Source organism: Centroberyx affinis, unplaced genomic scaffold, assembly GCF_046629955.1.
Source record: "Centroberyx affinis isolate AG114_WGS23_722 - 3 ecotype Tasmania unplaced genomic scaffold, CSIRO-AGI_Caff_v1 ptg001593l_1, whole genome shotgun sequence".
NCBI lineage: Eukaryota > Metazoa > Chordata > Actinopteri > Beryciformes > Berycidae > Centroberyx > Centroberyx affinis.
Genome location: NW_027280040.1, coordinates 182,483 through 193,841, shown reverse-complemented (window position 1 = coordinate 193,841; position 11,359 = coordinate 182,483). Strand labels below are relative to the sequence as shown.

At 44.4% G+C, this 11,359-nt stretch overlaps 1 protein-coding gene across 1 annotated transcript; it reads right to left on the bottom strand.

The window, feature by feature from the left end:
* Positions 1-230: 230 nt before the first annotated feature.
* LOC139651101 (trace amine-associated receptor 13c-like) lies at positions 231-1,492 on the bottom strand. The gene is made up of 2 exons (XM_071527945.1): positions 1,317-1,492; positions 231-1,050 (listed from the first exon to the last, which is right to left on the bottom strand). The coding sequence occupies exons 1-2, from the start codon at positions 1,490-1,492 to the stop codon at positions 231-233; spliced, it is 996 nt and encodes a 331-aa protein (XP_071384046.1).
* Between the last annotated feature and the right edge of the window lie 9,867 nt (positions 1,493-11,359).

The following is an 11,359-nucleotide window of genomic DNA, read 5'->3' as shown; positions in this document are numbered from 1 at the left end:
TTTAATTTTGCTTGTAATCATGCCGTTGTACTTTACAAAACATATTACAGCTCATCTGATTTACATAGAAGAAATAATTAATGGTAATATGGTTTACAAATTCACTGTGTTTTACCAAAATATATTTTCTTGTGCCTGTCCAAGCTTGTGTTTCGTCTTTTGAATTCATCGACTCAATAACATTTCCCTCTTCATAGAAAAGGTTTCATGTCAGTCACTCCACAGCATCTCTACAGTATGTTGGCCTCACAGGAGTCAGGCTGCAGTATCTGAAGTGTAACAGTGAGTTTAATAGCTTTTCTAAACCAGGGATAGAAAAATGCATAGATCACAGGGTTTAAACAGGAGTTACAAAACAGCAGCCAGATCCCAAAGGTTGAATATAAAGTACTGCTTGAGGTATCCTGGCCTGCAAGAGAGGGATAGTAATATGGACAGAAACACATTAGAAACACAACTATCACTATACCAAGAGTCCTGGCTGCTTTCATCTCAGATTTCTTAGCAGTTACAGTCACTGAACGCTGGAGTGTGACAGCCACAATGTGGGATCGCATGGCACGAGCCTGATACACAGCCACCACAAATACTCTCATATACAGAACTATGATTACAGTTATGGGAGCAATAAAGGTCACAACAAGGTCAACAGCTCCAGTGATGTAATTCAGCACAACCACACACTCTCCAACACAGGAATTATACCTGTCTGGTTGTTTCAGAAAATCCTTTAGTATCAAACAGTTGTAGAAAGCAGAACAGACCCAACACAGAGTAACAGAAAATTTAACTCTTCTCTGAGTGATTTTGGTGGGGTAACGCAGAGGGTCACAAATAGCCACATAGCGGTCGACTGATATGAGCACCATGTTTCCTACTGAGGCAGAGGTAACAACAGAGGAAGCATAGTAAAAGAGAACACACATGAAGTCCCCCAGAAACCAGCAGGACTCTATACGGGGGATTTCAACTGGCATCAGCAGGAGGCCCACAAGGAGGTCTGAGACAGCCAGGGAGAGGAGGAGGAGGTTGGTGGGGGTGTGGAGCTGCCTGGAGTGGGAGAATTTCATTAATAGTTGTTATGGCAGTCTGACACATTGTGTTGCCATTAGTTGTAATAGTAATAATAGTATTATATAGTATACTATACTATATATAGGATAGTAAAAGCATTAACAAAATTTCTTATGCAAAAGCCTAAATCTGACATCACATCTACGTACTAGCCCAAAGCCATTTCTTTTAAATCTAACTTCTATCCAACTCTTAGAAATATATACAAATAATTTAGGCTATTTGAGAAGTATTATGTCTGCCTGTAGTGGGAAATGGAGATGATGACCAGCAGGTTGAGGCCCATGGTGAGCAGAGAGATGGAGGACAGCAGAATGTAGAGGAGCATGGCCTCAGAGTGAGGATGCATCTGCTTCATGCAGGAAGTGTTGAGGAGCTGTGGAAAGCAGAGTTCACCTCCTTCCAGGGTCTCCATCATCAGAGAGAGAGGAGGAGAGGAGACGCTGCTGAGGTCTGGCAGCTTTCTGACCAAAGTTCTCTATCGTACAGCTGATTTATGTCTTTCTTCCCTCCCCTTCATTCCTCTTGCTCCCTCTCTCTCTCTCCTTTTATCTCTTTTTTTCCCTATAACACACGTTGATGTCCCTCCTCCCTCATTCCCTGCCTTGTCTTCTGCAATCATCATCTTCATCTCCATCTGTATCACTCTCTCTATTTTTTTTGCCACTTCTCTTCATCACTTCTACCTCCCTCCTCTCCTTTCCCTTCTCCTCCTCCCATCTGCAATTAATAGTTCAGACTGCTAGGGACTGTGTTAAACTTTTTGTGGATGGAGGAAGAGGAAAAGAATACCAAGGAATTGTCTGAGTGCAGCACTGGCCTGTCCAATGCAGTACGGGAAACTTACGACAGGTGGCTGGTAAATCTCTTCTGGTAAACCTCATTCTTTAGAATATTTATTTATTTTTAAATAGAATTTGCCCTCCAAATGATGGGCATTTTTCTGCCAAAGTGGCTGATCAAGTAGACTAAATAACCAGACAAAAGGAGACCATACTAGCTCACACTAGCACTGATGAGTTGGTAAATAATGTTAACAGTCATTGTATGACCATTCTTGACTCCATTTCTCCCTTCAAAAACAGAATGGTAAAAGCCAATTCCCTACCATGGCTAAATGACCATACCCGAGCCATAAGAAGAGCTTGTAGGAAAGCTGAGAGAACTTGGAAGGCCTATGTACTCTAAGTCTCCCTAGATGTACAAAATAATCTAATGCAACAGTACCAGAGAGCAGTTAAAGATGCAAGATCAAGCTATTTCTCAAATCTCATTACAAGAAACTGTCACAACTCTAGGGTCCTTTTAAAGGTAATTGATTCTGTAGTTAGACCCCCAGACAATCTAAATATTGATGCTTCCCCTGACAAATGTGAGGAATTCTTAACTTACTTCTCAAACAAGGTAGAGAACATAAAGCAGCACATTTCACCTGTTGACTGAAACCTTTCAATTTCCCCCAACATTCATGCTGTTCTGTCAAACTTTGAACCAATTACCCTTTCAGCCTTAAAGGATACTATAGCCCACATGAAATAATCCTCCTGCCCATTAGATATTATCCCCACCACATTTTTAAAGGAGGTACTCGGAACACCTGGTCCTGTTATTTTATCCATTGTAAATAGTTCCTTGGCAAACGGCTCCTTCCCCTCCTGTTTTAAGCATGCCGTAGAACAACCTTTCCTCAAAAAAAACAAACAAATATGGACACCCTTATCTTTAGCAATTATAGACCTATTTAGAAATTACCCTTTCTATCCAAGGTCATATGAAGGTAGTTTCTATTCAACTTGCATCTTTTATGAACAACAATAAACTCTTTGAGGAATTTCAGTCTGGTTTCAGAGCTTGTCACAGTACAGAGAGTGCCCCTCGTTAAGGTCACAAATGATCTTCTCCTAGCAGCTGATGCTGGACAATGTTCAATATTACTCCTCCTTGATCTCAGTGCTGCCTTTGACACAGTCGACCACTCCATCCTTCTAAGCTGCCTTGAATTATTGTCATGGCAGCCGCCTGGCAGCTCTCCTTTTCTCTCTCCCTCTCTCTCTCTCTGTCGGTGTGTGGTGGGCGTATAGGTTGGACCTGCATTCCGCACGTGGGGAGGTGTGTCCATCAATCTACCTGACTACTTATTCCCTGCTGTGCCTGCAGTCTTCGTCAGATCGTAGTTTCTACTGTGCTGTCTGCCAGCCGCTAGACTGTTGGTTAGTGACCCGTCTTGTGAACGTTTATACCTCTTAAGCCAAGTTAACTCTAGAAGTTCTAGTCATAATTTGGATTGTGTTGTGTTCCTGCTGTCTGATTCTGATTCCTCGTCTCCTTGTCACAGACTGCCTTCGTTGCCACTCTGCCTGGTCCATGCCAGCCACAGCACCTACAGCCTGACCCAAGCCTGAGGACTCCGCTGCGCACTCTGCCTCAGCTGCCACTCTACCTGGCCCAAGCCAGCCAGTGGGAAGAACAGTCACCCATATGCTTCTCTTACGGAGCTTTCACTTGGGGGATGAGGAAGGTTTTTGATCATCCGGTTAGGGGCAGGGACGCTTCGAAACGACTGCTGTCACTCCGTCAGGGTTCCCGAAGTGTAGTGGAGTTTGCTATTGAGTTTAGAACTCTCGCTGCGGAGAGCGGCTGGAACGAGGCGTCACTCCAGGAAGTTTTCCAGCATGGCCTAGGTGAATCAAAAAGGATGAGCTAGTTTCACGGGAGGAGCCTGACAGTTTGGATGCGCTGATTTCTCTTGCCATTCGCATTGACAACCATCTCCGAGAACGCCGGAGGGAGAGGAGTGGCCGTATCCCGTTTTCCTCTCGCCGTTCGCAGCCTCGTGCTTCCGCTTCCACCCGAAGCCCGACGACCCTCGAAGACGCCCAACAGCTGCCGAGAGGAGAGCCGACTGCCCAGCCGGAGCTGATGCAACTCGGGAGAGCCCGCCTCTCTCCAGAGGAGAGACAACGGCGGTTGCGCAATAACTGCTGCCTCTATTGTGGTAAAACAGGTCACTTCATTGACTCCTGCTCCCTGAGGCCTTTAAAAGATCACGCCCCTCAGTAACTGGGAGGAGATTGATGGGCCAAACTACATGTAATCCCTCCCATCAAAGAACCCTGCTTCAAGCCTCCTTGGTGTGGAAGGGTAAATCCAACTCTTTTCCTGCTCTTGTTGACTCTTGGAGCTGACGAAAGTTTTATTGATTTCTCGGTAGCTGAGCAGCTTAACATTCCCTTAACTGAATTAAAGGTTCCACTTGAGGCCAACGCCCTTAACAGGGAATTGTTAGCTCGTGTCTCTAAGAAGACTGTGAGAAGAAGACTCAATTCAGCTTTCGAACCTCTCCATGGAGCCACCATCTTCACCAAGCTGGATTTATGCAACGCCTACCACCTCGTGTGCATCCGGGAAGGGGATGAATGGAAGACTGCGTTCAACACCCCCCTTGGCCACTTTGAGTACCTGGTCATGCCTTTTGGGCTCACTAACGCCCCCGCAGTGTTCCAAGTCATGGTTAACGACATCTTGAGGGACATGCTCAACCATTACGTCTTTGTATACCTTGACAACATCCTCATCTTCTCCAGGTCTCTTCCTGATCATGTGCAGCATGTCCGTCAAGTCCTGCAGAGGCTCCTGGAGAATAAGCTGTTCGTCAAGGCAGAGAAGTGCGAGTTCCATGTTCCGACTACCTCCTTCCTGGGCTTCATCGTCTCTGAGGGACAGGTGCTCATGGACCCGGCCAAGGTGAGAGCAGTATCTGAGTGGCCACAGCCAACCAGCTGTAAACAGCTACAGCGTTTTTTGGGATCTGCTAATTTCTACAGGCGCTTCATCAAGAATTAGTCGTGTTGCTGCCCCTCTGACGGCCCTCACCTCCACCTCCGTTCAGTTTCATTGGACCCCTGAGGCGGATGCAGCCTTCCAGGACCTGAAGACACCAGTCAGACCCTTCCCGGCAGTTCATTGTGGAGGTAGACGCTTCCGACATTGGGGTTGGGACTGTTCTGTCTCAGCGTTCAGCCACAGACCTGAATCTTCACCCTTGTGCCTTTCTCTCCCACCGGCTTTCTCTGGCAGAGAGAAACTATGACGTGGGTAACCGTGAGCTGCTGGTGGTTAAGTTGGCGTTGGAGGAATGGAGGCACTCAGTGTTAATTTTGGCAGCTATTTTAGATTTAGTCTTAGTCTTAGTCTTTAGACGAAAATGCTTATTAGTTTTAGTCACATTTTAGTCATTTTTATCCTTCATAGTTTTAGTCCAGTTTTAGTCGACGAAAAGTCATTACATTTTAGTCAACTTTTAGTCATTACTTTTAGTCAAAATGTTTTCTCTTTAAACTAATTCAATTAATACAGGTATCGGAAATTGGAATCAAGGTGACAGGTTGTATCAAGTGTTGAAATTCGTAAAGCAACATTTCACTCTCTCAACACTTTTACTTGTGTAATATCCGGATTCCTTACCTTAGTTGGATATCTCTAGCCTAGACTCTCCCATCGATGCGATGCTGCTGTGCTGTCCTTGCTGATCTACTATGGTAACAATAGTGCATTACACACTGATAAAAGTGGTAACATAGTGGAATGTTCTTTACTCCAAGTCAAAAAACAAAACATTCTTTCTTTGGCCATTGTGGTTATATTTATTTTCTGAAACTTCAAATAAAAGTGCAATGAACACACATATGCCCAAAAAGAGCAATGAATGATGAAAACATATGCCCGACTTGACCTTGTCTGCCAGTGCATTTGGAGAAGATGCATATTATTTATGACTATTTACAAATATGAGGTAAAATCTTTGAAAAGGTTATACATATTTGGAAATGGTATGAAACAAACATGACACTTGAAGTCTTGGAACACAAAATTACAGACTTGAGACTTGACTTGAATTTAATTCAGTGACTTGGGAGTTACTTGATACTTGAGGTTTAAAGACTTGAGACTTTGCATTTGGACTTTACCATTTCAAACAAGAAGGATTCATTCAGGTAACTCCATTTATCAGTTGACTGTCAACAGAGGGTCATCACTTGTTGGCCAATAAAAAAAACTATATAAAAACTATAAAAAAAACCCTATATATATATATATATATATATATATAACTATAAAACTTACCTTAAGCCTAACTTTAAGTGTTTCCGCTACCTACACATTTTTTTTTTTAAATTGTTGAAAGTGCATAAATGCCAATAGAATAAGACAAACCTCGAATAAACTTGGCCAAATAAACAATCAGAGGGGGCCCCCTCTGCAGTGCAGTCTCAAAGCAAGTAACAGAAACAGTAGGATATCAGTGAGAGCATTAACAACCTTCAGTCCTGTCAGCAGAATTAGGCTACTGATCTCGATTCAGTTTGAGGAAAGCGCTTCTCTCTAAAATGACTCTTGCTCTATTTCGACGACCACGACTGAGGTCACCTGTAATGCTAAAAACTCGCTCAGCAAATGCTTGAGATGCTGGCATTGCCAGAAGATCTAAGGCAAGAGGTTTTAGGCTCTGATAAACAGAACCCTGTGCAGCCCAAAAGTCAAGGGCAGTCTCTTCGTCTATGGGCTGTGACAGCTGCTCCTTGAATTTCTGCATTTCCTGCCTGACACAGGGCTTTGAGAGGCTAGGTCTAGATGGCCGGCTTGCACTTGCTTTTGACAGGAATCGAAATCTGGGTCGCTTTGTCTCTGGTGCCTCTATTGTTTCTTCTCCCTCCTCATTTTCATCAGCCTCCTCCTCCCGTATTACTGGTGACACCATCTGAGCAATGTAATCTTCTGCTTTTCTCAGAAGCCCCTGAATTTGTTCGTCATCATTTTCAATGAGTGCTTCGGGTGAGACTGTCGGGTCGAGGAAGCATGCAGCAGTAGTGAGGGGTGAGAACTTTGAATCACTGGGATCAAGGAAGCAGCTGAAGCGTTGGTCCATGTTTGCCTTCATCTTCTCTGCCAGGGAAGCTAGGTCCCTGTAGCTAGAACCCTGGGCCTGGGGGAACTCAGACAGATAAGCACTCAGGTCCAGGAGGGCAGGCACCACCAGGGATAAGGACATTGTGTCGCTCTGGAGCATCTGGGTGTGCTCAGCGAAGGGGAGGAGCAGATCTCTGAGAGCAGTCAGCCTCTGCCACTCACTTGGCAGTAGACAGTCCCAGCCCATCCCATCAGCTACCTGAACAAGTGAGTCCTTCACTTGGAGAAGGCGTGATATCATCAGGAATGTGCTGGACCATCTAGTGGGGCAGTCTTTGACCAGAGTGAGTCCACACAGCTGCAGCAGTCGCTCAATTGCCACAGACGACTTGCGGAAGAGCCTGACAAGTACTCGAACTTTGTCAAGGAGTCGTTTGGCACTTACTTCTTTCTGGATCATGTTCACCACGAGTTGCAGTGTATGTACAACGCAGGGGGTCCTCTCTATGGCTCCGTACCTAGATAGATAAGACAAACACAGAGAAAAGGACAGAGACTTTATTAATCCTCTAGGGGAAATTCAATTGCCATGAGCAACACAATGCAATACAATAAACAATGTATTAACACACATCTTTAATGCTAAAAGAGAATATAACCAAGCATAGCTCAATGACAGACATAATCTAGCCTACTACTGAAAATGTTAACAGCTACAAACTAAAATAATTTACCTTTGGTCTTCGACAACCTCAGAGTCTTCATCACTCTCCTGGGATTCTTCCTCAGAGCTGCTGGGCTCATCATGTTCATTTTTTTTGAACGCTGCAACCATGTTGCTTCCGTCATCAGTTATGACTGTCAGAATTTTGCGTTTTGGTATTCCCCAGTCCTCTGTGCATCGGTCAACACAAGTCTTTATACACTCTGCAGTGTGTGGGTGGGAGATCTGGTCAAGTCTCAACAATATGTGCTTCCCTTTGTTCTCCTGAGTGCAAAAGTAACATGCACTAATTGCAAGGAACGCCGCTGTAAGTCCTTTTTTCGTCCATATGTCCAGCCCAATTGTTATTTTGCGTGCTGTGGCGAGTCTTTCTTTGAATTTTTGTTTTTCGTCATTGTAAAGCTTGTCAACTAAGTTGTTTATTTTTGTTTTTTTGGGTATGGTCAGCCTCTTATCGATGATCTCCATCATGAGGATGAAATCCTCATCCTCAACTGTCCGGGCAGGTAGACCGGTGCGTCCAATCCACTGGCTGATCGCCTTTTCTTTAGCGCCTTGTTCCGGCGAGTCTGCTTTGTATTTTGATCCTGAGGAGAACGCTGCTGGGATAGTTGACTGTGTCCTCTCATTCTTTGCACCAGGTTGCTGTTTTTGAGTAGTCCTCTCTGGGATCTAGGTGAGGAAATAATAAGAGTGGATACAATTACTCCCTATACAGACCTCCTAAAGGCCTACAGATTAATTCAAATGAATTAAATGTAGGCTAATCCCTTCAAGATATTACTTCGCTAATACTATTATCATTAAAATATAATAGAATATCAACTATAGATTTTGAAGATTCTAATTATGTGATAACACAATACAACTAGCCTATTATATATGCCTACCTGGCCTTAGAGCTAAGAAATCATACACAAAAATCTTCCAAATAAATTGCTGTGTAATCTTAGAAACAACAAATTGCAGTTTGACTAGATAGTCATTGCAATGCATATTCAGGGCTTGCCATTAAGTTTTTTTCTTGTAAGGACAAGTAAGTGAAAACGGATCGAGCATAATTACAAGTTGCTTGTCAAAATATATAAATAAATAAACTCGCAGGCTATAAACGTTACAGCAATAACACGTGATGCGCATTTAACGTTAGACACATTGGGGAACAGAACAGGTCTGAAAAGCCAACACGGTTTTTTCCCCATATGTTTCACTCGAACAATAGGATAATCTATGATAAAGCATTTCACTTGTCCGACCAAAAGGTTTACTTGTCCCGGACAAGCCTTAACTTTAATTGTCAAGCCCTGCATGTTTCACTCACAAGCTTTGAAGCTAGCGAACTGACGTTAGCTAACACATTAACCCAGCCAACGTTAGCCTGGAAGCCAGGCTCATTCATTTGCTACCGCAAACTGAAAACTTTTTTTTGCAAGAAAGACTGACTTCCAGGCTAAGCCAACGTGGCTTGCTAGCAAATTTGCCACAAGTTGACATAGCCGACTGCACAGTAACATTGACTTAACGTTAGCAAATTTATATGCTTGGTTAGCTAACTTACCGTGGCATAAATAGCAGGGTGGTGCGCCTTCAAGTGTCTCTTCAGGTTGGTCGTATTCTTCCCACCTAATTTGTAGCAACAGGGCGTCTCTCCGTCTCCCGTTACTACAGTGCATTGTGTTTTCCTTTCTGCCGAATCATAAGTAAAGTGTGTCCATAGATCTATTGTTTTTTTCCGACCAAACCCTTTTTGCGTTGAAGCCATCAGGTTGTTGTCATTAACTCGCTGTCGGTTTGGGACATCGTCACCTGTCGCTGGGATTGTGGGAATCTGCACGCATCCCTCAACCAATTCAACCAATGACAGGGATGCATTGCTTATATTTTGACAGACAGACTAGACGCACAATTGGGGGACAATATCATGCATTTTGGATGTCCGATAGCTCACCACTAACATTTTAGTCCCGTCTCGTCTCGTCAACGAAAACAAAACATACATTTCGTCATAGTTTTTATTATCAAAGATCTATTTTTAGCTCGTCAACGTCTCGTCTTAGTCATGGAAAAAAGCTTGTTGACGAACATTTTTCGTCATAGTTTTCGTTAACGAAATTAACACTGCTGTGCAATGATAATAAAGTTGAATCTAAATATCAAACATGCCAGCAACTGCTCAGTTTAAGCCAGGAAAGAAGTTTGGTCAATAGTACAGAATATACAAGGCAACCAATTGCATTCAACAAAACATTTTATTATATAATATGTCCAGCCTCGCCATCGCTCCACTAGCCTTGCCATCGCTCCTACACAAATGGTAAGTTGCTATATCACATATTTAATACAAATTATGCACTAACAGTATTAGGTGCTACATAACTGAAACAAAATCATTTGTGAAAATGATTTTCTGAGTAATTTCGGACAATAACATTCCACCTTATTTAATACTACAGCCTCTTCATCACTCCACCAGCCTGGGTCTCACTTCACTAGACTCTCCATCTCTCCACCAGCCCCACTAACAACTCTGTCATCTCTCCACTGGCCTGTCATTGCCCCACCAGGCTGGTCCATCGCTCCACCAGCCTGGTCATCGCTCCACCAGACTCTCCATCTCTCCACCAGCCTCTCCATCGCTCCACCAGCCTCTCCATCGCTCCACCAGCCTGGTCATCGCTCCACCAGCCTCTCCATCGCTCCACCAGCCTCTCCATCGCTCCACCAGCCGGTCCATCTCTCCACCAGCCTCGCCATTGCTCCTACAGAAATGGTAGTGCTTTATCACATATCTTTCAGGGATTATATAAGCAGAAATTGTGTCAGTGTCTAACTGTATCTTCAAACATCTTCAACTATTTAAGTGGCATTGGCATTAAGTTTTGGATGCTACAGATATAACTGACAATTACATACTGTCATGGGACCGGCTGTCCCATTTCCTGCCTCACCTCCTGACCTGCCTGTCTCTCCCTTCACTCTTCACTCCTCAGTCCTGCCATCCTCCTGCCAGCCTCCAGAGGTCCTCGGACTTCCCCTCTTCACCTGTTCTCCCCCTCCTGCTTCCACCACACCTGTCTTCCGTCAGCCCATTAGCCCTGTTACCTTGTTCCCCCTTCACCAGCCTGCTTTCCACCAATCACCTCCCGGACTTTCCCCTGCCAGCCAGCTGTCCTCTCAGCTATACAGGTGCATCCTACATGGAGTGTAGCAGTGCCTTAATCAGTGGAATACGTGTGGAGGAGATCTGTACAACAGTGTTTTAGTTCATGCCCTGTCCATTCAGCAGATTCTATCTGTTGGACGTGTCTGGGTCTTTCTCTGGGTCTGTGCTCACCTCCGGGACGCAGAACCTGGCCTGAGGAGGACTTATATGATGAATTATATGATGATGGCGTCTTACAGTGTGGGGGCACTAGAGAGACTAATCATTGAGTTGGTCATGCTAGTAGACCCGCATGCCAAGCACTGACGGAGCATAGCATGAGGTTAGTTCCCTTTCCACTGTTAGTGGATGAGAGGGGTACTGAACCTGACTGACTTGTGTGCACAGTGACAGTCAATCTGGTCTGTGTGTGACAAGTTGTAGACATAATGTCACAGCAGGGGGTGGGGTCTCTGGGCTTCGCCCCCTAAGCCAACACAGCCCTGTTAGAG